Here is a 27,943-nt window from a genome sequence, read left to right as displayed (position 1 = left end):
GTGACAGGAAAGTATATCCATTATAAGCTTTTTCTTTTTTCTTTTTCTCTTTTTTAGAATTTAAGCTTATGAGTATCTACGCCCACTATATTCGTAATTACAATTTAATATCTGCATACAAAAGCTATGTAAAAATCCATTTTCCCAAATATACAAATTTTCTTTTTGGATAGTTTAAAACATTTTGATCACAGATTTCAACAATTTTAGGCTGAAAAAAATATTACCGATCTAGCAATATCACTTAACACTGTTTGCAAAACACTCATGTTCCACTGACTGTAAACCTCCCTGTTCTGTACCGTTTCTCTGATTTTCAGGGCACGAAAACGTGGCAAAGAGTCTCTCTCTGAAGGAGGCCTGGAGAACGACTTTGGCTCTAAGGGGTCAAAGGAAAGAAGCCAAGCTCACGAGGAAGGGCCGAAGAGAGGAAGCGGCCATAAGGCCATCGCACGCGTGCTTGGATCATGCCTCCAGCGGCAGGGCTGCGATGCTCGCCTACGGTGCCGGCCTTCATCTGTCTGTGCTCCGTCCTGGAGTATCGTCTGCATCTGTGGAGGAGACTCACACGGTTGATTGTCTTGTGCATAAGGTCGGTCAACTTGGACCGTGCAGCAGAAAGCCACAAACAGCATTCACCCGCGCGATATTGCTCCTGGAGGCAGCGTTAATTACTGTGGAAACACACTGGACATGTACACACTTTTTGCATCTGCAAACATTTATACAACACAGTAAAAATTCTGTGATAAGGCCAAACCTTTTTTCCCCCTAGTCTTGTGTGTGTGTGTGTTTTCAATGTATTTTTTTAAAGATTAAAGTAAAATGTTTCAATTGTAAAAAATACACACCGGGCAAATCCTTTCCTGGATAATAAATATCTACATCACAGTACAATAAAATTTCTTTTCTATAAAATTTAAATATGGATCAGTCTATCACTATCAAAAGAAACACTATCCTAATATTTCCATATTATTAAAATAACAGGAAAATTATGAGCTTATTTTAGGACCTGATGCCGTCGCCATTGGAAAGGGCAGAGATTCAACGTCTGTCACCCCCCTTTGAGGAGGACCTGTGGCTTGGCTATTCACTTAAGTCCATGAAAAAGGTTTAGCCTTACAAACTCTGGCTACATCTCAAAAACCAAAAGACTGGTTTTGTAATCCATGAGTCATGCAGCAAAAGGTCAGAAGGTCAGGGTGACTAGAGCAGGTTGAGTCCACAGAACTAAGAATGTTGCACTGACAGTGACATGCTCTGCAGAGGCCCAGCGGGGAGGGCTGGGTGTCAGGAGGCCACGGCACCTGCCTGCAGGGAGAGGGCGAGAAGGGCACAGAGCAGAACCAGCCGGGCTCTCCTGACACTGCACTGGGACCCAGGTGGCACTGGGGCCACAGGGGGGGCTGCGCTGGGCTGAGGCTTCCACACACAAGCGTTCGTTAAGACTCACTGTACTAGAAAAAGCTCTGAGGCGGCACATGGTGTTTTCAGCAGAATCTTAAGGAAAGAGTTTCTTTTTTTTTTCCAGTTTCTGGAAGTTTTGCACACTGACATTGAAGAGCAAAGTACATTAGAGGGAGCAAACACGTGCACACAAGTATGTGCTCACATGCACACATATGTGGTATGTGTACCGCCCTCTCATCCCTAACAGTGATTTGTGAGCATCCCAGCAGGATGGGCCCCTCAACTGGAATGTCTCCCCATGGTGGGGCAGGTACGAAGTTTCTCTCCATTAGATCCACACTTGATTTGAAAGTCTGGACAAGATCAGAAGAAAATTAAAAAAAGATGTCGGGATCAAATCCCTCACAATGAGTTTCATGAAATGGAGTTTTCCGAAGGAATGACTTCAGTTGCTCTGACCTCCAGGGTGGTGATCCTGTGTCTTGTCACCCGGAAGCTACCGGGCTGGTTCTGTTCAGTGTGAATACTCAGTCTTCAGCATGCTTCTTGCTCAAGCAGGGCCTGCATCGTAAAGGTGAACCTTGAAGGAGTGAGGATCACGGTGCTGGGACTGGCTGGACTGTGGAGGGTTTGGCTAGTGGCCAGTTGTGGTGAATCCCTAGAGCACTCTGAATGATCCCAGGGCCAGGCCCTGCCCTACTGCTAGAATCCAGTTGTTAGATGTCCTTATCTATCAGATAAAATCAGGAACCCTTCCCAGAAACCCCGGCGTCCCAGGCATCTGTGCACCTGCACAGCACATCCACCTGCCTGCCTCCCTCTCTCCCCTTGGAAGGGGAGCTTTTATTATCCAGAGGTCCCCAAAGAGAGTTGGAGGGAGCAGAGATGTTAACGAGGGAGGAGGCTGGTTAGAGACTGTCTAGGAAAACAAACCCTAGACAGCTGTCTGCAGGAATCTGTGGGCCTCTTGTTTCTGTTTTAATCTCTTCAAGGCCACAGTGATACCCTTGTTTCCCCAGAAGTCAAAGTGCTGTAGTGCACACAGCATCCCCTCCCCCAGAGCCCTTCCCGGCATTCAAGGATCCTCAGCTCCTCTCCCGTCCTCTTGCAAGACCACCCTGCCTTCCTCTGAATGACTAGCGTTGAATCCAAATTCAATGTGCACTCTTTAACTGCTAATGGGCTCTACTTTTTGTCTAATAAAGCTACAAATCTGAATACAAAAGACCGTGGAAAGAACCATATCCCCCCCCACACCCCCTGCCCTGCTGGAAAGCCAGACAGCAGAGGTGAGAAGAATTTTAGGAGATCATACCTTGTTTACCAGATAAGAAAACCAAGGCCTAAGGTCCTAAGTCTACCAGGCTGCATAGCACAAACTCGAACAGAGGCACCGGCGTTCCAGTGAGGCCAGTTATACCCCACCAAGCCTAATGACAGTAAGTGAGTCCCCTTGGTTTTCACAGTGACTTTCATTCCTTTGATTTTAGGTAACTCGCACTGATATGGCTTATTTTTCCCCAGCATTTCTAGGATAAGGCAGTGAAAGGCAGGCAAAGGGCTAGTCCACGTCTACTATGCCAGTGGAGAATGAGATACATTCAGTTGCACGGGGACATTCTTTGCCCATTTTGGATGCTGAAGCAATGAGGTGTTACTACCTGTTTCCCAGGAACATGGACTCCACACTGTGGGGCAGGCTGGGCAGCAAAGGTAAGAAGGATCCTGTACACGGTCTGTGGCTGTTTTCGGAGGAGTACTTGTTGGGGTGATGATATAAAAGCTACAGAAAGATTAGTGTTTAGAAAGAGTCAGGTGATTTAGTGCCTCAGAACTGGGGGGGGGGGGGGGGGGGGGGGGGGAATATGTGGGAACAGATAGGGGGGGGGGGGGGGGGACGGACGAGGGAATATCTGTGAACAGAGAGCATGAAGAACCGAGACCAGAAGGGAGCATCCTCCATCCGTCCTCCGTCCATGAAGACTGCATTTTCTTTGACTCTGGATGCTTCTGCACTGATCTCCCCTGGATTCTGTGTGTCTCTCTTGATTAGAAGATTTGATCCATAGGGAAATCTGTCATCAGTTCAACAAAGGCATGGCCTGAATAAAGATCTTCAGGAGTCTGGGAGAGGACTGATTAGAGGCCACTGAAAAGGGATGGCATTATGTAAATAGTTTGAACTCTGTGGGAATGGTTTGTGGGTCTAAAGTGTGAAGGCGCATCCCAGCTGTGAGGTAAAACCATGTATTTTTTTTTAAACTACAGTCAGTAACAGCCAGGAAAATCTCCATGGACACGCGGAGGAAAGTTACTTTCCTTGTGGCTGCGGATCAGCCAAACACCTGCATGTCTTTGAGTTATGCTCTTTGCCTAACTTGAATGAAATCACAAGGTTATAAAAGTGCTGTTGGAAGGCCAGCTGGCTTGTTAGGATGTGGACATTCTTGAACATTCCCAGTTACACTGCTCAGAGAGGGTAAATGTGCTGAAAACAAAGGGCTCCTGAACAGATGTAAATCGGCTCCATTCCCTAAAAAGACGAAAGCCACATCGGTCTGTGCTCTGCTAACCTCGCCCTGCAAAAGTCAGGGCTGGATTGAAACGACTGGGGTCTGGTTTTAAGGCTTCTTTAGTCTGCAGTGCCATTTGGCTCGCCGAGTCTCTGACCAGGGACAGGTGGGAGCTGGTGATGGCTTGGTGCTGGTGAAATGATGATTGTCCCCCGCCCTAACCTCCACTCCTGGAAACCCTTGAAAGCACTCGCACTAAGGACAGGAGAACAAAATGCAATGGTTAAAGAGACCCGCGTTGAAGGGACAATGTCATCCATGTCTATGTCAAGGGTGACCCATGTTGACCCCAGATGATTCCCTCCCGACACAAAGAAACAAAGAAACAACGGAGAAGCTAGAGGTGGAATGAAATGACACCTGGCAGTGCTGTAGGAATCATGAGGCCGAGTCCAGTCCACCTAATCCTCAAACACTTCCAAGAAGAGAGGGGGGAAGAGCTCTGTGGGGCACTCCACCTTCATGTGGAGGAAGCGGCTGGCGTGGCAGGCTCCGATCATTCTCAGGTCCGTCACCTTCATCAGGAGTTTGGGCCAGAAGTGTGTCACGTGGTGCTTTCGGTAATTGATATAATGTTCAAAGGCCAACAGGAAACTGTCTTGGTATTTCTCTATTCTCTCCACACAGGCGAGCCCTGGGCGATCTGAAGGTAGAAAAAGATGGCTCTGAATTCAGAAGTGGGAAGGAGGGGCTAGCCTGATACAGCTGCAGATCTGGGAACGTCACTGCTCCTAGAATGAATGAAGACCCCACACAGACTCTGGGATGCCATAGGTCAGGATGGGTAGCTCTGGTGGGGTGGGCTGCAGTGTTAGGTGGATAGCTCTGGTGGGATGGGGAGCAGTGTTAGGTGGCTAGCTCTGGTGGGATGGGGAGCAGTGTTAGGTGGCTAGCTCTGGTGGGATGGGGAGCAGTGTTAGGTGGCTAGCTCTGGTGGGATGGGGAGCAGTGTTAGGTGGCTAGCTCTGGTGGGATGGGGAGCAGTGTTAGGTGGCTAGCTCTGGTGGGATGGGGAGCAGTGTTAGGTGGCTAGCTCTGGTGGGATGGGGAGCAGTGTTAGGTGGCTAGCTCTGGTGGGATGGGGAGCAGTGTTAGGTGGCTAGCTCTGGTGGGATGGGGAGCAGTGTTAGGTGGCTAGCTCTGGTGGGATGGGGAGCAGTGTTAGGTGGCTAGCTCTGGTGGGATGGGGAGCAGTGTTAGGTGGCTAGCTCTGGTGGGATGGGGAGCAGTGTTAGGTGGCTAGCTCTGGTGGGATGGGGAGCAGTGTTAGGTGGCTAGCTCTGGTGGGATGGGGAGCAGTGTTAGGTGGCTAGCTCTGGTGGGATGGGGAGCAGTGTTAGGTGGCTAGCTCTGGTGGGATGGGGAGCAGTGTTAGGTGGCTAGCTCTGGTGGGATGGGGAGCAGTGTTAGGTGGCTAGCTCTGGTGGGATGGGGAGCAGTGTTAGGTGGCTAGCTCTGGTGGGATGGGGAGCAGTGTTAGGTGGCTAGCTCTGGTGGGATGGGGAGCAGTGTTAGGTGGCTAGCTCTGGTGGGATGGGGAGCAGTGTTAGGTGGCTAGCTCTGGTGGGATGGGGAGCAGTGTTAGGTGGCTAGCTCTGGTGGGATGGGGAGCAGTGTTAGGTGGCTAGCTCTGGTGGGATGGGGAGCAGTGTTAGGTGGCTAGCTCTGGTGGGATGGGGAGCAGTGTTAGGTGGCTAGCTCTGGTGGGATGGGGAGCAGTGTTAGGTGGCTAGCTCTGGTGGGATGGGGAGCAGTGTTAGGTGGCTAGCTCTGGTGGGATGGGGAGCAGTGTTAGGTGGCTAGCTCTGGTGGGATGGGGAGCAGTGTTAGGTGGCTAGCTCTGGTGGGATGGGGAGCAGTGTTAGGTGGCTAGCTCTGGTGGGATGGGGAGCAGTGTTAGGTGGCTAGCTCTGGTGGGATGGGGAGCAGTGTTAGGTGGCTAGCTCTGGTGGGATGGGGAGCAGTGTTAGGTGGCTAGCTCTGGTGGGATGGGGAGCAGTGTTAGGTGGCTAGCTCTGGTGGGATGGGGAGCAGTGTTAGGTGGCTAGCTCTGGTGGGATGGGGAGCAGTGTTAGGTGGCTAGCTCTGGTGGGATGGGGAGCAGTGTTAGGTGGCTAGCTCTGGTGGGATGGGGAGCAGTGTTAGGTGGCTAGCTCTGGTGGGATGGGGAGCAGTGTTAGGTGGCTAGCTCTGGTGGGATGGGGAGCAGTGTTAGGTGGCTAGCTCTGGTGGGATGGGGAGCAGTGTTAGGTGGCTAGCTCTGGTGGGATGGGGAGCAGTGTTAGGTGGCTAGCTCTGGTGGGATGGGGAGCAGTGTTAGGTGGCTAGCTCTGGTGGGATGGGGAGCAGTGTTAGGTGGCTAGCTCTGGTGGGATGGGGAGCAGTGTTAGGTGGCTAGCTCTGGTGGGATGGGGAGCAGTGTTAGGTGGCTAGCTCTGGTGGGATGGGGAGCAGTGTTAGGTGGCTAGCTCTGGTGGGATGGGGAGCAGTGTTAGGTGGCTAGCTCTGGTGGGATGGGGAGCAGTGTTAGGTGGCTAGCTCTGGTGGGATGGGGAGCAGTGTTAGGTGGCTAGCTCTGGTGGGATGGGGAGCAGTGTTAGGTGGCTAGCTCTGGTGGGATGGGGAGCAGTGTTAGGTGGCTAGCTCTGGTGGGATGGGGAGCAGTGTTAGGTGGCTAGCTCTGGTGGGATGGGGAGCAGTGTTAGGTGGCTAGCTCTGGTGGGATGGGGAGCAGTGTTAGGTGGCTAGCTCTGGTGGGATGGGGAGCAGTGTTAGGTGGCTAGCTCTGGTGGGATGGGGAGCAGTGTTAGGTGGCTAGCTCTGGTGGGATGGGGAGCAGTGTTAGGTGGCTAGCTCTGGTGGGATGGGGAGCAGTGTTAGGTGGCTAGCTCTGGTGGGATGGGGAGCAGTGTTAGGTGGCTAGCTCTGGTGGGATGGGGAGCAGTGTTAGGTGGCTAGCTCTGGTGGGATGGGGAGCAGTGTTAGGTGGCTAGCTCTGGTGGGATGGGGAGCAGTGTTAGGTGGCTAGCTCTGGTGGGATGGGGAGCAGTGTTAGGTGGCTAGCTCTGGTGGGATGGGGAGCAGTGTTAGGTGGCTAGCTCTGGTGGGATGGGGAGCAGTGTTAGGTGGCTAGCTCTGGTGGGATGGGGAGCAGTGTTAGGTGGCTAGCTCTGGTGGGATGGGGAGCAGTGTTAGGTGGCTAGCTCTGGTGGGATGGGGAGCAGTGTTAGGTGGCTAGCTCTGGTGGGATGGGGAGCAGTGTTAGGTGGCTAGCTCTGGTGGGATGGGGTAGGGTTAGGGGGATAGCTCTGGTGGGATGGGGTAGTGTTAGGTGGATAGCTCTGGCTAGGGTGCAGTGCAGTGTTAGGTGGATAGCTCTGGATTGGACAGATCACCTTCTTGAATCTGATGGTCTTGCCTCCCTCCTAGGAGGACATTCTGGCATTTTTTCTTTTTTTCTTTTTTTTTTTTTTTGGTCTTTTTGAGACAGGGTCTCCTTGTAGCCCCAGCTGTCCTGGAACTCACTATGTAGACCAGGCTGGCCTTAAACTCAAAGATCCACCTGCCTCTGCCTCCAGAGTGCTGGGATTAAAGGCTTGTGCCACCACGCCCAGCTTTACATTCTGGCATATTCTTATGATTAAAGTTCTCAGATAAATATCGACACTTGTGGTAATGGTTTTATAAGTTGATTGATTAGAGTGTCTGCGACTGTGGAGAGCTGGAATATTATAGATCTGGAGCGGATCACCTTGTGTTGTCTTTAGCTTCCTTAGCAGTCAATAATTGCCTACCTCTAGGTGTGCCCTAGCACCCTGTGCTATTAGGTTAAACCTTTTGGAATATGCAAACAGACCTCTTGCTTCTGCCGACCCAAAGGCAGTTATCAGATGCACCTGAGGCCTATATTGGAGATATCCGTGTTTTGCTGTAACCTAGCTACTTGATTTCCCACCAATGTATTTTAAAAACACCTTAATTCATGATTTTCTTTGTTCTGTTACTGTAAAAACTTGATGGAACTGTCACCGTGCTGGAACATGGAATTTGGGGAAACCTGAATTTGCATTCCTGGGTTATCATCACTCATATTTTCTCTAGAATAAAGTTTTATTCCAGTTGAGGTCGGAAGTGTGTTAGCTGACACTCTGGTCCCCTGGCAAGGAGAGACATTGCAGAGGGGCTCAGAGGCCGCTGGAGGCCTGCCAGAAGGCGAAACTTCTTGTAGATAAAGGAGGACGATATTTAGTTTTGCCAAGCTGTGATGGGTCATTCCTCCACTTCCTTATTCGTGGGGATGCTTCCTGAATACGGGCAGCACTATTCCCTGGGCTGGGGCCCCAGACTGAATGAAAAAGAGTGCGTGAACTGAGCCCAGCCTTCATTTCTCTTTTCTTCCTGACTGTAGACACAGGGCAGCTTGCTTGGCCCTCATGCCCTTCCTTGTGATGATGGACTGGACCCTTAAACTGCAAGCAAAAACACACCCTTCCTTGCTTCTTGACAGGTATTTTGAGAACATCAGGAAACATCTTTGCTGTAGACAGGCAACAAAATTATTTGAAGCCCAACTACCCTTCAGCTCCCGTCTCTTCGATTTACTCTTTGTTTACCCTGGCCAAGTTGGTTCACAGTTCAGGAGTGCAGTTGTGAAATGCAGCGGGACATCTAGAGTCACGCCCCATTAGACAGGACGATTAGGGTTAACGTCTGCATCACCCATGAGTCTAGGCAAACTCTATAGGCTTTTGGGGTCCCTGCTTGGCTTGTCACAACCCGTGCTGCCTTTTCTTGGGTGACAGTGCTTCTCTGTGGATCTGCTGATTTCCCTTCCCTGTCTCCCCTCTATTTGAGTTTAAAAGTTCTGCACAGGGTTCTTTAACTGCATCCAAACACAAAACTAACATCATACTACTTTGGATGTATTCTTTCAAAGGGGGAAAAGAGCTTGAATTTTGTGACATCAAAACTTTTTTTTTTTTTATCTTTTGGAGACAGAGTCTCCCTGTAGGCCAGCTGGCCTGGAACTCCCTTTGCAGAGCAGGCTGGCCTTGAACTCACTGGGATCTCCCTGCCTCTGCCTCCCAAGGGCTGGGACTAAGTGTACCACCACGCCCAGCTAAAACTCTATCTTTTAATGAGAGATGAAAGTAACATGGTAATGTAAATGCCAGAGAGAGCACGAACCAATATTTGATATGCAAATCATACCAAAAAGGTTTAGGAAGAGAGAGCCACTTAAAGACAAAGATGGTTTTAACTCTGTAAGATAAGAAATACCAGGGAAATGTCTTCGGATCCTTTGTGCTTCCATTCTCTGTATGGCACTGCGGTACCAAGCGTACACTATTGCAGTACCAAGGGATATCACTAGCAGTACCAAGCGTACACCATTACAGTGCCAGGGGACCTCAGTAGCAGTATCAAGCGTATACCATTACAGTGCCAGGGGACCTCAGTAGCAGTACCAAGCATACACCATTACAGTACCAGGGGACCTCAGTAGCAGTACCAAGCATACACCATTACAGTACCAAGAGACCTCACTAGCAGTAGTAACAGTTACAAGAGAATTCATGGGAAGCATGTGACTGAAATGTCCAGAGACCATGGGTTTAAAAGCCAAGGCCAAGGGGTCTTTGGAGCCTCAGGGTGCTGACATGCTGGGTGCATTTGCCAAGCATACAATGCCTTAGGATGTTTTCTGGTTCTCTCAATATTGATGAACAGTGCCCCAATCAGTAGAATACAGCATATTTAAAAGTTATAAAGTGCTTCACATAGCTGCCAGATACTGACAGCCTCATAAGATCTAAGAATTGGGAATCATTCAGGAGAGTGCTTAATAGTGTTTGGTGATGCTGTGGTTTGTGGTTTGGATTGTAATTGTTTTCCCAAAAGCTCCTGTGTGAAGGAATGGGTCCCAATACAGTCATGCTCAGGGGCACGGCGTTTGGAGGTGACTGAATCACAAGAGCGCTGACATCATCAATGGAGCCATCCACGGATGGAGTCATAGATCACAGGGCTAGTGGGTGGTGGAGGGAGCTTTTGGAGTGGGACTTGGTTAGAGGAAGCGTGTCACTGGAGCAACCTTGAAGGATTTAGCATTTACCCTGTCTCCAGAGTCCTGGCAGCCTTGAGCTGAGCAGTTTCGTTTCACCACACACTCCAGCCAGGATGCTCTGCCTCACCACAGGCCTGGAAGCAACAGAGCCAATCCTCTGGACTGGGAGCCAAGTCTGCCTTCCTCCAAGCTGACTTTCTCGGGTCTTTTGTCGGGGTAATGGAAAACAGGTCTGCAGTCCGCAGTCTTTGCCACTCCCTTTTCCTTACTAGCTGGCTCACTTCAGAGGAAGCATCCCGTTATTCAGTAATAAACATCCATTGCCACAGGGCTGGAGAGACGCTCAGCAGTTAAGAGCACTGACTGCTTATGTAGAGGACCTGGGTTCGGGTCTCAGCACCCACATGGTGGCTAGCAGCTGTCCTCAGCTCCAGTTCCAGGGGATCCAACCCTCTCCTCTGACCTCCACAGGCATTTCATGACACGGGTATACCTTACTACATGCAAACAATATACTCATACACATAAAAATAAAATTAAAAAAATTTAAAATTCATGGCTGTAAACAGAAGGTAACCATGAAAACAAATGCTTAGCAAAGCTTACTAGATGGTAAAAACTTTTTTATTAAAAAAAAACTTTAAAAAAAAAAACTTTTTTATTAAAGCTAAAGTTTCTTGCCGACCATTTTGTGCCCTGGAACATGTTCTTATAAAAACCAGGGTAATGGGGCTGGAGAGATGGCTTAGCGGTTAAGAGTACTGACTGCTCTTGCAGAGGACCTGGGTTCGATGACCAGCACCCGCATGGCAGCTAACCGTCTGTAGCTCCAGTTCCAGGACCAACACCTCTTCTGACCTCTGTGGCATTGTACGACACAGGTGCACCTCCCTACACGCAAGCAATACACTCATATACATAAAAATAAAGAAAATCAGGGTAATAAGAATTGGAGGGGTGTTAAAGTCACACTAGCACACACTATCACTCTGTTCTTATTTACAATTACAAAGAAAGTGTAGAAGAAGTAGCTTTCTCCTCGTGTGAGTCAACATTATTTATAACTGTCTTTGTGCCAGGAATGAATCAGCTAAAAATTTATATATGTTCAATTTCTTCATTTTAAAAGGTCACTTTAGAAAGAGGTCCAAACCAGGTGTGGTGGCACAGGCCTTTGATTCCAGCACTCAGGAGGCAGAGGCAGGTGGATCACTGTGAGTTCAAAGCCAGCCTCGTCTACACAGAAGTGAGTTCCAGGGCAGCTGGGGCTACAGGGAGACCCTGTCTCAAAAAGGAAAAAAAAAAAAAAAAAAAAAAGAAAAAAGAGGCTTCAAACTTTTCTTTGAGAACTCTGTGTTCCCTTGAAGGACTGAGTGGTCAGTGCCTATTGGTTGTAGAGTGAATCCCAGATGTGCAGTTCCCCTATCCTGTGAACTTTTCCCACATGGCTGCTGACATCATGAGGTAGCTAAGGGGCCTCTGAAGTAAGGTTGCTAGAAAGAATCTCCTGCTACATACAGAATCACATGACGTGACATGGAATTTGCTGTAGTTTCTTTATACCTGGAGGGAAGGGCCTACACAAGGTGCAAAGAGCAGAGGGTGGGAAAATGGACCCCAGGAGCCGGCCGTCAGAGCCACCAAGAGTGGTTCATTCACCATCCCATTTGCCTGGATTTGAAATTTTCCATGGAAACAATTTAAAAAATTATTGCTTTTAAAAATGTCTGCCATATCTAAATTTTCTGTAAGAAATTAAGCTCTAGATCAGTTAAAAAAAAAAAAAACCCAGAAAGTCTCAATTCTATAAAGGGTTTTTGGGTTACAGTGACTGAAGTTTTGCTGTTGTAATCAGTTTACTTATTGAATAAATGTTTCTTGGAATCCACTGACCACTGGCCCAGGTACTAGACACGTCTATGTCTTCAAAATGTAACTAGTCCAGAGGGAGATATAGATAAGGGACCCTGTTAGTACCGGAGCAAAGAGTATTAAAAAAAAAAAGTGTTAAAGTGAAAACTTGGTCTGAAATGCAGAGAATGGCCTAAGCCACCTTCTATTTAAAGACCAGCTTCCCTTAAGCGATGCCGCGTGCTTTGCATTTGTTTGTTATGATGCAGATAAAGAAGAATGATGTCAGCACTAAGCCTCACTGTTGGGAGCTAGACTTCTGACAGGGAGCCGGGGTCAGGCAGGTTATAGATGGTGGCCTATCAAAGATGGCGGCCTGTTCTCCCAGGTGGGTGACTGGGCTGGAGCTCGGACTAGCTGGCCAATAGAATGTGGCTTTAGTGATGCCACAGGGCAGTGTCTGCTTTCTCAGGCCTGGAACTCTCCTACTTGGGCTCCAGGATAAGTCCGACTACTCCATAAGAGGAAAGGCCACAGAACAGGCTGAGTCACGTCTGCCCAAAGGGGATCATCTCACAGGCTTCGGGCACCTCCCTCCTGTTCCCCCCTCCCCCATATAGGGACTTTTGTGAACTGAGCATCATGCCACGAGGCACCCAACCACCTTAGTTAATCTTCCAAGTAATACAATGAGGTAAACATTCTAATCCCAATGTTATTTAGAGATGTAAAAACCCAGGCAGCTAGAGGATAACATGCTGGGTGGAGCATCATATGAATGTTTTGTACGTGATGCTGGGATTTGGAGCTAGCTCTGTCAGAATCCTGGGCCAAGAGAGCACATGCTCCTGAAGTGCCCAGCTGTGACTAAGTTTCTATAAACGTCAAGAAGCACCAGACACCTGATAGCCTTGTTCAGCTCCCCGCCATGGACACCCTCCAATTTCTTGCTGAAGGAGAGTAAGCCTGGACCAGGAAGCCTAAGGGAGACTGAAAACCTACCGAGTGATTTGAGTTAGTATCAGACCAGCATTCTTTATACTCACTGAGAATCTGTACACACTCACCTGAAGACATCAGCAGGACGGCCTGAAGGAGGGCAACTTCCGTATCATCCAGGTTGAAAGATGACAGAGACATGCCCAGGTCGAAGATGGCATCCGACACCACCCCCAGACCCCCGTTTTTCAACTGGCCCCGTGTCACTGCCATTTCCCCGTTCAAGGTCAGAGTCTCGCTCTCTGGGTCGTAGCGCACAGCAGCTCGAAGGGACATGATCTCCATGCAGCAGCCTTTGAGGAGGATGATCTGATCTTCACACGGCAGCTGGAAGGAAGCAGCCTCGTTAGCAGAGAGCCAGTGCCAGCGGGCAGCCTTGGGAAAGCGATAAACGGCTCTGTGACCAGCAACAGCTTTACGTCTCTTGGCCAGCAGTCTTCCCTATCCGGCCACAGATTTTCAACCATCTTTCAGCTTCTATGTCCAGCCTTCAACAACACGTTTTGTTGTTGTTGTTGTTGTTGTTGTTGTTGTTGTTGAGACAGGGTTTTACTATGTAGCCATGGCTGGCCTGGAACTCAGAGACAGAGATCTACCTGCCTCTGCCTCCGGAGTGCCGGGACTAAGCCTGTCCCACCACGCCTGTACCACCATTATTAAAATTCCAACTTGGTTTTCCGCCACCCTCAGTAGTTCACACTTCTTTATCCAGGCCTGCAACCTGCAACCTCACGCGCTGTAATCCCACCTGAGGACAGGCAGGGTTCAGATCATATCTTTTCACCTTTGCTGTCTAGCTCTGGCAGGCAGCAGCTGACTCTACTGTTCAGTGGCAGCCCAGCTCCTTGGTGTCTTAAGGGGCACAGAATTAGAAGTTGCTCCAGATGCACGTTACCCAGGAGGCCCAGAGATATGAGAGTTTTGCCCAAGGTCACCAGGCGACTCAAGGGCAGAGATGGGGACAGAATTCAGGCCTCCTAATTCCACTAGTTCTGATCTTCCCAGTGACTGAAGAGCACTGGACAAGATAGACCTTTCTGCCAGGATCTCAGTCTTGTTTTTAAACTCACTTGGTTACTCTGTTAATTAGGATTTATGACAATGTGTTAATAAAGCTTTACAATGGAATTTTATTTGGAAAAATAATAAAAATTGAAATTTATATTCTGGGGTTGGAGAGAAAGTTTAACAAAAAGTCATTATCAAACGCATCTGAAAGGCTCTCAGTTATAACTGTTTCATGAATTGGGCACCATGCCAAGAGTTAAACAATCACCTTAGTTCAGCTTTACAGCAACGTGGTGAGGTAAATATGCTAATTCCAACCTTAACTACACACATGCAAACCAGGCACTCAGAGGGTAACATGTGGGGATTGGGGTGATAGGAATGTTTTGTGGGTGAGGATGGGATTTGGAGCTAGCTCTGTCAGGATCCAAGGTCAAGGGAACACACACTTCTGAAGTGCCCCAGCTCTGACTCGGGTTCCATAAATAATAAATATGTAAATTGTACATAATGCCTAAGTCTTCCTTAGAGTTGCCAAAGCTTCTCTTTGGGAAATAGAGACTTTTGATGAGTCCAATTTAGTTTATCATGTAAAACTCAAAGCAATCCCACTCCACTACATTTAAAACACTGAGTATTTCACCTCTTTTCACACAGCTCAGCCTCGACATCTTACTGTTTAATTTTAAACTGCCTATTTCTCTAGAGTAAAAATCACTTAACATTTATTCTGGAACCCACACCCATCTCATTCTGTGGTTTGCTTTTTGTTTATGTTCTGGCTTGTATTCCTTAATGATCTCCTCCCCGGAGTCCTGATGCTGATGATGGAGGGTCAGCCAAAGTGGGGATGCTGAGGTGGCTACAGGGGACAGGGAGGAATAGGCTGGAGAGAGCAGAGCCTGTCTGTGCAGGGCCCAGGGCTGCTCCTCCCTGTTCCAGCCCCTCCAGGACCCTCTGCAGACTCCTCAGGTACAGGCTGCACCCCACCCTCCAGTGTCTCCCAAACTCACTCCACAAGTGCTGACCCCACTGCTGAGAAGTTCTGGCAAAGCAAGACCTCCCTTTGAGAACTGTGTAGCTCTGACTGGCCTGGAACTCACCACACAGACCAGGCTGGCCTCAAAGTCACAGAGATCCCCTTGCTTTTGCCTCCCTAGTGTTAGGATTAAAGGTGTTCGCTCTCACGTCCCTCTCTTCTTTTCCCTCCCTCCCTCCCTCCCTCCCGTTTTTTTTTGACAGGGTCTCGAAAGCTGGTCTCAAGATCTCTGTGTGGCTGAGCAGGACCTTGAACTTTGGATCCTTGTGCCTCTGCCTCCCTGGGGCTGGGATTACAGGTATGTTCCAGCATGCCTGGTTTATGTGGTGCTGAAGATCAACTCAGGGCTTCATGCATGCTAGGCAAGCACTCTACCAACTGAGCTACATCTCAGCACCTAAAAATGTAAAATTTCCAATTAGTTAAAACCACTAATTTGCCTTTATGTCTGTTACAAAGTATGCAAACTTGGGCAGGTCATCAATTCCTATAGATGAAGTGTTATCTCAGCACCTAAAAATGTAAAATTTCCAATTAGTTAAAACCACTAATTTTCCTTTATATCTGTTACAAAGTATGCAGACTTGGGGAGGTCATCAATTCCTATAGATGAAGTGCTTTCTTTCTGAGATCCACTAACTGTTGAAAACTGCTTCAATTTCAAATAAAAGCTGAGTAAGCCTTTGCAAAGCATCATCGGTGGTTTAGAACATGGGCCAGGTGCCTCTTCCTTTGAGAGAGATCAGCAGAATTCTGGCAAGATCTCTCTCGGTACATGGGCAAACATCTCTGAGACACCTGCCATAATGCTTTCATTGGGAGAATGCTCCAACAAGGGTCTGGCAGGCAGAGCCTCAGGGTCTCTGGCCTTCCTGTCTCCTTAGAGATTCACTGGGTTGACTGGCATAGACACCCCACTCCAGCAGTGGCATCTACAGACAAGGCTTTGAGATCTCACAAAGCCTTGGGTAACACTGCTGCCTCACTGGGTGGGTTGGCAGGAGCTTAGTAGAAAAATTACCACACACACAGTTGGAGCAGCAGATGCATCAAACTGCCTCAGGCAAGAGACCACGTGGGACACCCCCCCACACCCGCTCAGGCCCTCCACAATTTATTTCCTGCTTCTGGGTCTCAGAGAAAGTAAAAGGCTAGCAGGGGCCCCGGGGGCCCCAACTCTGGAAACATGCTGTAAAAATGCTTCTCCTTCCTTTGGAAAATTGGAGACTACAAATTGCCAGGGTTGCTAGAGAGATGGGTCTTGACAGTGAAGAGCCTTCCGTAAGGGTGCTGGGAAAGGTAAGCCAGAGCCCAGGCTTTGGGAGCTCCCTGTGGCTCCTCACCCAGTCCCAGAGCTAGGGTAGGCCGTGTTTGTTATGTTAGTGCGGGAGGGAGCTGCTGCTGATCCTCCTCCCCTCCTCCTTTTCTTCTTCTTCCTCCTCCTCTTTATAAATTACCTGGAGTATCTCTTTAGTAATATATACAAACTTTACATTAAAAAAATTTCTAGTGGGCATTGGAAGAATGCTGGCTGCATGCCTGGCAGACAAGCTTGAGGTAGCAAACACAGGAGTGTTCCTTCAACTTCAGACACACAGAGACACACAGATAGATATATACCCAGACACACAGACACAGATACATACATAGGCACACAAACACAGACGCACGCACACACAGACATACACAGGTACATAGAGACAGATACACACAGACACAGACACACATAGTTTCCTAGGGCGGCGTTCTACTAATCACTGTTAGTTGGTAAACCGATACTCAGTACGCTTTGAAGTGGGTGGGACTGTCACAGAAGGAAACCCTTGTCCTCACCTCACAAAACATGGGCAACTTTTTGGCAAAATCCACCACTCTGGTGATTGCTGGTGTGATGATTTTTGTAAAGTGGCTGAAGGCTTCCAGGTCGACCTTTCCACCTTCTGGGGCGTTCACGATGGGTGCCTGTCCAATGTCTTCTGGCTGAGGAGGAGAAGTGAGAACGATTTCAGCAAAGCTGACGCAGTCTGGGTTTAGCACAGCTCTCTCAGGGGAGACAGACATGAGCACTGGTTTCAGATTGCTCCAAGTGCTGACAGAGTGGACAGATTCACATCACTTGTTTCTTTGAGCAAATGTATGTGCCTGGGCCATTGGTTCAGCAGGCATCCAGGGATAATGTTCACAGGACTGTTGAGGGAAACGGGGGCCGGGGGGAGAAGAAGAAGAAGGAAGGAAGGAAGGAGGGAGGGAGGGAAGGAAGGAAGGAAGGAAGGAAGGAAGGAGGGAGGAAGGAGGGAGGGAGGGAAGGAAGGAAGGAGGAAGGGAGGAAGGAAGGAGGAAGGAAGGAAGGAGGAAGGAAAGAAGGAAGGAGGAAGGAGGAAGGAAGGAAGGAGGAAGGAAGGAAGAGACAGAAGGAAGAAGAGGAGGAAGGCAGACGAAAGGGAAGGAAGGGGAAGGACAGGAGTCCTGGCTCTCCTGTCAGCACAAGGACATACTCGGGCCTGGTGGCAGGAAGCCTAGGGCCCTGGGATGGCATTTTCAGGGCACTGTATGTTTTGGGGGGTTTGTTGGCAAGGTGGGCAGAGTGTGGGCGGTATCAGAGACATGCAGTGAGCAAGCTCTAGCAGTCTGGGGTCCACATTCTCGCTTCTGATTCAGCTGCTAGAGCTCAAATTCTTTCTCCTTGTCCCTGAGAATTCCAGGGACCTCAGCTGAGCAGGGAGGGTGGTGATTGCTCAGGGGAGCGAGTTGTGCATGCCTGGCAAACCTCAGGGCAGGGCAGGACATTTACTAGCTTTAATGTCCTCAGAGCAGTCCTCTGCTGTGTGTTTGATTGAAGACACAGTGGCTGTGCTGGTCAAAGGGGGTGGGGGGCACAGCGTGGCTGGGAGCTGGTGGCCAGGATTCCACACAGCAGCCTCCAACCCGCCCCTGTGTAAGGCTTTTGTGTTCTGTTCACTTTCTGACTCCTGGAAAGAGTCCCCCTGAGTGTCTTAGGGAGGTTGTGAGTGTCACCAAAGTGATCACAGAGAATCATGGTTTGTGGGTGGTGGTCACAGTGAATATGTATGTTCTTACGAGGCCCAGTCTCTCCAAGGCACCCAGTGGTGGGAGTGGGGGATGCGTGGCAGGGAGGGGGAGGAGGAATGAGCAGGACTAACCTGCCCCACTGTGGAGTAATCACAGTGACACTGTCTGCTGCCTGTTGTAGGGTTCTGGCTGGACACCATGGCCCCAAACTTCCCTGTGCTGAGTTCTGCTCCCCGCCCCCTCCGTGTCTGGGATGTCACAGGGCAGGTGGAACCGGCTGCCACCACTGCTGCTGCTGGTGGTCTGGGGTCCCTCTGAGGATGCCAGACTGGCTGGGAGCAAATCCAGCTAGGTGCAGGGCAAAGCCATCTTTCTTCCCACGCCTCGTCAGTGCTCACATCTCTCAGGAGGACAGTAAAGGACTTTTACTCTCAAGTTGCCAAGTACAATAGGTCCCACCCAGGCCCCACCTATGCAGAGAAGGACCTTGGGCATTTTTTTGATATTGTCCATAGGCCCACCTGCCTTTTACTTATTTTCTTGCTTCGGTGCTAGAGAGTGGATAGAACCTGGGTTCTGCCATGTTTCCACAGCCAACCGCAAAGTCCTGGGGTAATAGAGCCATGCCCATGAAAGATGCATCGTTCCAGAGCTTTTCTGGATGCTGATGGGATGACTGAACTGCATGTATAACTCCTCTCCCGCTTTCTGTCATAGAGTGAGCTAAGGGGAAGCTATACCACCTCTCCTTAGGGTGCCCTGATTCCCTGTGTCCTCCAGAGCTCTTTACCCCGTTCCCTGTGGCCTCTAACTGGCTCATGGAATTCCTTCTCACCTGAACAGGAGCTGCTCTTATAGTGTTTTTCCTACATACAAGTGCATCATGTGCGTGCGGTGCCTTCATAGGTCATAAGTGGGTGTCCCCCGGAGCCGGAGTTACAGAGGGTTGTTAGCCACCATGCAGGTGCTAGGAGTCAAGTCCCGGGCCTTTGCAAGAGCAGCCAGTGCTCTGAACTGCTGAGCCATCTTTCCAGTCCCCCTAGCTCATTTTTTGAGACAAGGTCTCTCACTAAACTCAAAGCTCATGAATTCAGCTAGGCTGGCTGACCAGTGAGCTCTAGGGACCTGCTTCTCTCTGTCTCCCAGTGCTGGCATTATAGGTATGCATCACTATCTCTGGCTTGTTATGAGGGTTCCTGGGACCCAAACTCATGTCTTCGAGCTTTCACAGCAAGCATTTTACCAACTGAACCATGGTGCCAAGCCCCACCACACATTATTTTAATGACATGGCTATAGAGTAGTTGAATCTAAGCGTGCCTTGGATATGGATAGGTCTAATCCGACCGATCAGTTTAGAGTCCTTGGCAACACTGGTCATGCATTTCCAATCCATCTGTGGGGAGGAAAGGCAGTGAATCGCTTCCTCTGTCTCCACCAAAGATTTGAAAGAAGGAAGGAAATTATGCAAGGTAACATGGTAACTATAAAACTGACCAGCCAGACGTAACCTCTCAAGCATTCCTGCTGGAAAACATATATCAGAATAGGAAAAAAAAAAAAAGCCTTAGGTTTATCATTCAAGCGTCTCTCCACGATGGATCTCAGGTACTAGGAAAAAAGGGAAGAAAAAGAATCTGAAGGAGGCAAGTTGCCATCTGGTGTGGGAACCCACGGCTGGGTAACGCGGCCTCCTTTGTGATTTCCCTGCAGAGATCTGCCCAGGAGGACCCTCATCATTGGACTGAGTCTGTTAGATACCTTATTGCAGCTAGTGACCTTGGTTACTGCTCATGAAGTGAATGTGTTCATACGCACAGTATGTGTTTGTGTCCCTGAGACCAAGCCTGCGTACTAATGACACCTCTGGCTTGTGGACTGACTGCTGTCGACCTGTGGGGGAAGTCCTGCTTTGCCTCTGGGCCCAGCGGCCTTAGCTTGCTCATAGGGCATTCCGACAGTCACCCTGACTTCTGTTCTCTGTGCTGTAAGTGGACCACCCGGGCCAGCTCGGCTGACCTCAGCACCCCTCTCCCTCAAGGGCTGTTCTTTCTCCACTTCCCATTCCTCTCTGGATTTTTCTTCCTTCTGAATCCCCTACTTCAGTCTGTCATCTCTGTCCACGGCAAGACCAACTCAAATCCCGTCTGCTCCTAGACATGTGGCCAGATGACCTCGATTTGAAAGGATGTCCGCCTCATCTGAACACTCATGTGTTCATGTGTTCACTCACGGTGACTTGCGTGTTTCAGTCCTATGACCCTGAACATCTGTTACTATTTCTTTCTATAATTATGTAGGCAAGCATCAAAGATTTGGACTTCTCAAAGGGCAAGGAGTAAGCCTTATGTGTTTTTGCCTGCTGTGTACAGGGCTTGCATTGAAGGGTGGGTGGCGGGATGCTTGCTCATACATTTATTTTGCCAGTAAGTATGGGTCTCCTTCTGGACACTGAGGTTACAATGTCTCATCAGGTAACTTAGAAAGCAGTGAAAGAAGACAGATGATGAGCAAGAAAAACACATTCGCTGAAGAACTCCAGTTTGTGATAACCCTGGAGGTGACATGTTAGTCTACAGAGGTCAGGAGATGGGAGACAGCAAGGCCCCTTTGAGAAGCAGAGTGTGGGCTTTGACCTGAAGGATGTCAAGGAGGTGGCTGTTCATGGAGTTGGAATTGGAAGGGGAACGTTTAAGGCAGAAGAAGTCAATAGTTGTGGCTTGAATGTGGACTGTCCCCCATAAGCTCACGTGTTTGAAAACTCGATTCCTGGTTGGTGGCACTGTTGGTGGCACTGTTGGTGGCACTGTTGGGGAAGGTTGTGGAATCTTTAGGAGGTGAGTGTCAGTGGAGGAAGTAGGTCAACAGTGGGTGAGCCTTGAGGTTATATAGCCCAGCCCCACTTCCTGTTTCCTCTCCGCTTCCTGAGCACAGATGCAATGTGACTAGCCCCTTCCTGCTGCCGAGCCCTCCCTCCCTCAATGGACTGTCTCCCCTCAACTGTAAGCCAAAAGAACCCTCTCCTCCTTGAAGCTGCTTCTTGCCAGGAATTTGGTCACAGCAACAAGAGTGAATAAGGAATAGCCCACTGCATTGTTCTGAGGCCAGAACGGGGTCTCGGGTGGGTGGGGCCAGCAACGATGTGAAGTGGAGGGAGGCAGGCAGAGAAGCTTCGTGCTGGACCCTGTGGACCACAGCGAGGAGAGAGACATCTGAATATCAAACAATGTCCATTAAAGGGCTCTGAGCAGTGAAAGGCCCGATGAGATGTATGGCTGCTGTGTGGGGGAGGGCGAGCCAGGGAAAGGAGTGCTGGTGGCAGCCGTGGTCTGGGCAGGCCGAGGTGGGCCGGGCTGTGGGACGGCAGCGAGACAGACAGAAGTGGAAAGATTTAGGAAGATGCACGGATGCGGACTCAGGAAGCAGGAGTGACTTAGCTCCTCTCTCTGGGCAGTGGGGACAGATGGGTACAGGAAGAGGTTCAGGTGTGTATGCAGGTGTGACATCAGCTGCTCAGCACTGGGAAGGCTGGCGTTACACAGACCTCAGCCAGCTTGATTTCTGCTTTGGGTTTTCTCAGCTTTGTCTGAGATAAGTAGGAAAGGCCGCCAGTTGGCCATGTTTCAAGTGGCTGGCTCCGGGCCAAGGATATCTTGGCTTAGACTGGAAGCTTTGGCACAGGCAGAATGGGGTGCGGTCAGCTGGATGAGCCCCTTCCTGTTTGGCAGGTATCTCCTTGCAGCTCTGTAAGCTGTGGAGAAGGATCCTGACAGATCCCAGGACCTTTGCCATGACTAAGGCTCACGTTCTCCCTGGGATGAGGGGGTAAGTGCTAAGGGGGTAATGGTAAGGATCATGCACGGAGCACCTGTGTGATGAGATACCCAGAAGTCTTGGGTCCTTATAGTCACCAGCCTGATACCATCTGGTAGGGTTACAAGGCAACAGGACCAGAGGGTGACCTGACTTGCTCTGGTGTCCACTCTCGTACAGGAGGCTCTTCTGCCTGTTTACTAAGGGCTGATGATTTGAGATGATGGACTGCACTTGTCCTCTCGTGGGACCACACAGACCACATACAGCTGTATCACCTACCTGTCTGACCCTTCAATCTGTGTCTCCTCAGAGGTTACCCTGATTGAGAATGTGGGCATCAGGCAGTCACTTGGTCGGGGGAGAAGTGGGACAGTCACATTTCCTTCTTGGGTAGAAAGTCCAACCCAAGTCACACTTCTGCATGTGAACCAGGGGTAAGATAATGGCACAATGTCACCAGATCGTGCTGACAATGTCCACAGTTGGCTGTGGCGGGCACAAGGCTGATGTCTCGCACCCTTGAGGTAGAGAGCAGCTGCTCTGCTCGGCCCATCCCCATCTTTCCCATCACTGTCATTGTACATGAATTGTTGGCAGGAAAACGTTTCTGAAACCTGAGAGATCGGAGAGGAGAAAAACCAGAAAATGATACAATTCAAATGCTTCTGGAAGCGGTTTTACAGCACTGCTGTAGATACTGTGAAACCACATGGCTTTTGCAAAAGTTTCTCATTTGCCGAAGACTCCCATTTTCTCAGACCCAAATATAGATCTGGAACTCGGGTCAAACCCTGTCTCTTTTTCTGACTTGGGTCCCAGCTCTCGGGGAAGATGACCATGCAGCTCCTTTTGTCAAACAGACACCCGCTCCAGATAAATGGATACTTGTAACTTTTATGACAACATATAATTTTTAATTCCTCATGGCATACTACTGTGCTATTAAGATAACAAGCCTTTCAAATCCCTTTTCAGAACAAGATGGAACATCAGCACGTAAAAATCAATAAAATAATATGCACAGCAGCACTCTAGACACAAACAGGCAGCAGCCATGCAGACGTGAATCCTTAAAAGCCCTCCTACGGTACGCGGGTATGGTTCTAGTTCCCTTTCTGTTGCTGTGGTAAAACACCCCGATCAAAAGCAACTTAGGGTTTATTTGGCTTCCACTTCCAGGTCACAGTCCACCACTGAGGGACGTTGGGGCAGGAGCTCAAGCAGGAGCCTGAAGACAGGTCTGCTTCATTCTACACAGCACTACCAAGGAACTTGGTCAAGGAAGAGCAGAAGAAACCACGGAGGAACGCTGCTTGCTGGCTCATGCAGGATCATGTTTAGGTAGCCTTCATAAACAGCCTAGGACCACCTGCCCAGAGACAACAGTGCTACCCACAGAGGGTTGGGCTCTCCTCATCAATCACCAATCACCAATCAAGACAATCTCCCACAGACACGCTCACTGGCCAATATGGCAATCCTTATTTGAGGCTTCTCCTTTTAGACAATTCTGTGCTGTGTCAACTTGACAATTAAGGCTAACCAGGACAGATGCCAGCTAGGTGAGTGCACTGTGGAGGGACTCTGGTCCCCCAGAACCCTTCTAAAAAGAGCAGGCTCAGAGAAGCCATCATTTATATCAAGATCAAGAGGTACACCCTAAGGAACAGATCAAGGATCTACAATAGGTCCACGTCACATGCCGTACTGTACTGCATGGTGCGTGCTGTAATACTTGGCTGGGTGCGGTAGCTGCTTTCTGAACATCAGCTTCCTGGAGAAAAGCAGTGCATAGATCACTTCACAGCCCTGACCAAGAGTCCGTTGGCAGCCACTCACTCTGTGTCTCGCAGTCTGGCTATGCCATGGAGGGTCAAAGCCACGAAGACTGCCAGGAGCCTTTGAGGTAAAGATGTGACCTTGAGACTGGGTCTTGTTTCTTGACGTGGTGTTTTTTTTTCTGTCTCAAACCCTCCATTAGATGAGGAAGTCTTTGCCTCACTTCAGTCACCAGTGCTCTGTCCCTTCACGCTGCTCACAGCCTTCACAGCATCAGCACTGACCATGTTTGCTGGCCTGTTCTGCCTGTCTGTCTCCACAGGAGGGGGGCTGACTTACTTCCTGGCACATAGTATCTGCCCAGTAATGCCCCTTGTGTGCGTATGTGCATGCGTGCATGTGTGTATGTGTGTGTACACGTACACGCACGTGTGAATGTCTGAATGCACGAAGGCCAGAGGCCAATCTTGGTTTTTCTTCCTTGGCCACCATCCACCTTAGTTTTGAAGACAGGGTCTCTCACTGGCCCGGAGCTCACCGAGTAGGTTAGACTGGCCAGCCAGCAAGCCCCTGGACTCTCTCCAGTATTGGGATTATATGTATGTGCCACTACCTGGCTTTTTTACATGGGTGCTGGGGATGGAACTCAATTCTTCAGGCTTGTGCAGTAAGCATGTTACTGTCTGAGTCAGCTATCTCTGTAGCCCTGGTAAATGCTTCTTAAAGAACGAATCTTGGGCTGGAGAGATGGCTCTGTTCAGCAGTTAGGGTCCTATATTGCTCCTGTAGAGGACCCAGGTTTGGGTCCCAGCACTCTTGTGGGTAGCTCATTGCCACCTGTAATGCCTGCTTCAGGAAGATCTGATGCCTCTGTCCTCCACGAGCACCTGCACTCCTGTGTACACATCCCCACATGCATATACATAATTAAAAAAAAAAGAGTAAGTCGGGGTTGGAAAGATGGCTTATCAGTTAAGAGCATTAACTGCTCTTGCAGAGAACCTAGATTCAGTTCCTGTCTCCCAAATGGCAGCTAACAACCACCCATAACTCCAGTTCCAGGGGATCCGACACCCTCTTCTGACCTCTGCAGGCACTGCATGACATGGGTGCACTTACACACACCCAGGCAATACACTTATGCACATAAGATAAAAATAATAAATAAAACGTTAACGAAGAATGAATATTTAGAATCTGTAAAGAGGTGCCGTAGTGTCCACTGAAACTGGCTTAGGTAGACTGACATCAATGTTCTCTTGGGAGTGAAAAAATAAAAGCATAAAATTCCCCAGGATAAATCCAGCCCACCTCCTGATTCCTCCATCTGATTTGGAATTTAAAAATTGAATTCTGTTTCCTGGGACTATCAAAATTGGAAGGGAGCACCAGGCCTGGTAGTGGCCGACACATGGGGAAGGGGTGGACTTGGGCCTGTGGCTAGACATGACTCTACCCTGTTATGCCCCAAATATACTAGGTTGGAATTGGCCTATTGGCCCAGAATTATCGTGTTTTAAATTTCCTGGCAGACACAGCAGGGTGGGGTGCAAGCAGTAGCAGGCTCTTCCAGACCGCGTTGGTTATGGGGGGCAGTGAGGTTGCTTAGGTGGTGGACATGAGGAGCCCAGACCTGGTGCTGGCTGCATCTACTCTCTCATGTTCTAGCGTTTTCCAGGTTCTCCCTGTGGGAGCTCCCACAAGCTTCCCTCTCTTTTCTTCTATAAAGTACAGAGAGGTGTTCTCCCTAACGATAGGGAGTAAGCATTCAGAGAGTGCTCAGACTGTCTCCATGCATACAGTAAGGGTCATACAAGTACTTGGGGACTTTGCTGCCAGTGGAGTAGATCAACAAAGTGCTGACACATGACAGTGTTTGCTCAGGGCCACAGCGAGGGGACTTGTTCCAGAACAAATTTTTCTTTCAAAAAATTCCTTTTAAGGTTATTGTTGTTATTATTTTGTGGTCCTGGGGACTGAACCTAAGGTCTCATGCATGCTAGGCAAGGGGTCTACCACTGAGCTATACCCTACCCCCGGCCCCCCACTTTTCCTTATTTTTTGATTTTTGAGACAAGAGTCTCACTAAGTTGCTTAGGCTGGTCTAGAATTCCCTCTGTAGCCCAAGCAGGCCTGGAACTTGCAATTTTCCTACTTCAGATAAGCCTACATTGTCAGGTTCATTTTACACTGTGCTAACGACCAAGCAAACAAAACCCATTGCATTATAGCGTTGCTGTTGAGGTGTGTGGAAGGGTGATCTCATCACAATGTCCCCTCGTTCAGTGACAGCAACCCTGAGAGCAGGATCAGTGTCTGGGGTGGCTCAATACCAGCTGGAGAAGGTGGTATCTAATGAGGTGGATGGACAGACCTGGAACCAGGAGATCTGAGTTGGCTTTGGGGCTTTGTTTAACCACTTTCTACCAAACAATTGGGGCAGTATTGTATGACTTTGGGCTTGGTTTGCATGTGTCCAAAATGGGGTAGCAAGTTCCTTTACGGCACTAGGAAGTCCAGATGAGAGGTGGTTGAGAAAGGCTTTCGGGACTGTGCACTCTAAAAACCAACAAGCACCCTTCCCTGTTGCTAAGCATTTTGACTTCTGCTGATAAAATCTTAAATCTGGGGTCTGGGGCTCTTCCTCTTGGGGTTCTGCTGAAGGGGGTGTGTCTGTAGACAAGCCTACAGGAGGAAGCGTGTACACTGGGGGTCTGAGGACAGAGTGGGCGAGAAGGACAAGACAGCGAATAGTGAACTTTCCCAAGGGGCTGGTGGCAGTCTGGCCTTACTAACAAGGAAAGCACCCCAAGGCCAGAGGCCTGGAAGCCGTCTATGGATTCTCATGAAAGATTGTTTTGACACCATCAGGAGGCTGTGTGCCTCCCCTGGGCCTGACTGTAGCCCTGGCTCCTGGCTTCTGAGAGCTACATCTGCCCATCAGGAAACTACCAGCACTACCAGCAGCACCCCGGGTCCTGTGGACTCTGAACTGAGGCAGGAAAGGAGACAGCAATGGAGAGAGGAGTGGGAAGCCTCACCAGGAACTTCCGCTTCTGCTTCCAGTGGCTGCCCTGGGCGTTGGTGGCCACATGGGCCTCAGTGACGGTCTTGATGAGCTCCCATTCCTCATCCGTGGGCTCTGGCTTATGCCCGATTGACTTCTGCAGCTCCTCCCGCCTCCTCTTTTCCCGGTTCTCTTCTATCAGCTTCCGCTTGGCCAGCCTCTTGCTGTCATCCAGCACCACTGCCGGAGAAACACGAGAGGGGCATGGGGCGATCAGGGCTGGGGCACACTGCAGGGCCTGGGCCTGGGGGCCTGGGCTTGATGGGTGAAAGGGACCAGGGGATGATCCAGGGCTGGGGCACACTGCAGAGCCTGGGCCTGGGGGCCTAGGCCTGATGGACTGTAGAGTTACAGTGGGGCACATTCTCCTTTCAATAATAAACTGCCTTTGACTAGCTACTGTCCAACATGAGCCCAGTGCCAAACTCTTAATGCCAGACCAGCTTTCTAAAACAGAGCTCTGAGGGAACTTGGACACCAGACACTCGGCTCTACTGAAGGTGGCCTTAAAACCAGACTGAAGCAAAGCCATCTGGCAGCTGTCTGACTTTGCTCCTGGGCTTCTGCTCTACCCCTTTCTCTTAAGGTGGCGCTTTGTGAAGAGACTTTCAGTTAAGGAAGTTCTGAAGGGGCCGCAGGAAGCTCCCGATTCCCTCCTCAGTGGGGAAAGGACTCTTCTGGCTTCCGTGAGGCATGGCTGGGATGCTCTTGGGCCTCACAGGTGTTTCTTAGACTTTCTAAGCTTTGGTTTCTCCTCTATGAGGTGAGGTCACTAACACCCGTGCACGAGGCCCTCACTGTGACTGTGAATGTTCAGGGACTGTAATTAGAAATCTTATCATTTGTGCAAAAAAGAAACGCAAACAAGCAGCCTATATTTCTACGGTTAGTTTCCAAACGAAACTCCCTAGACTCTTAGTGAGGACCAATGGGATGGACTGGCTTTAGTTTACTCGAAAAACGTATCTATTATTATTATTGTGTGTGTGTATGATGTGTGGGAGGGGGTGGTGCACGTATACCACAGTGCACATGTGTAAGGCGAGAATAACTATGGACTCAGTTCCTGGGACTGAACTTAGGTTGCCAGGCTTGTGTGATAGGTACCTTTACCTGCTGAACCATTATATTACTTAAAAAGAAGTGTGTGTGTGTCTGTGTGTGAATGTGAACGTGCATGAGTGTGTGCACACGCAGAGGCCGGTGTGTACTCCAGGTGTCCTCCTCTAATGCTCTTCGCCTTGTGTTTTGAGACAGAGTTTCTTATTGGATCTGAAGCTTAAGGTTTAGACTAGGCCACC

At 49.5% G+C, this 27,943-nt stretch overlaps 1 protein-coding gene across 5 annotated transcripts in view; it reads right to left on the bottom strand.

Annotated features, from left to right (window-relative positions):
* Positions 1-16: 16 nt before the first annotated feature.
* Positions 17-27,943, bottom strand: part of Thrb (thyroid hormone receptor beta) — a 394,994-nt gene continuing 367,067 nt past the window's right edge. For 4 of the 5 annotated variants that reach the window (XM_008833146.3, XM_017798151.2, XM_017798150.2 and 1 more), the window contains 5 exons: positions 26,617-26,822; positions 16,784-16,930; positions 12,972-13,230; positions 4,347-4,629; positions 17-551 (listed from right to left, as the gene is read on the bottom strand). In XM_008833146.3, coding sequence (XP_008831368.1) covers positions 4,388-4,629; positions 12,972-13,230; positions 16,784-16,930; positions 26,617-26,822 — 854 coding nt within the window. In that variant the 3' untranslated portion in view covers positions 17-551; positions 4,347-4,387. The remainder of the gene's footprint in view (positions 552-4,346; positions 4,630-12,971; positions 13,231-16,783; positions 16,931-26,616; positions 26,823-27,943) is intronic. The other variant, XM_008833147.3, reaches the window with a different exon arrangement.

The sequence above is a fragment of the Nannospalax galili genome, unplaced genomic scaffold, assembly GCF_000622305.1.
Source record: "Nannospalax galili isolate Female #2095 unplaced genomic scaffold, S.galili_v1.0 scaffold215, whole genome shotgun sequence".
Lineage (NCBI taxonomy): Eukaryota > Metazoa > Chordata > Mammalia > Rodentia > Spalacidae > Nannospalax > Nannospalax galili.
The sequence above is the reverse complement of the archived record's forward strand: the minus strand, read 5'-3'. Positions and strand labels throughout refer to the sequence as shown.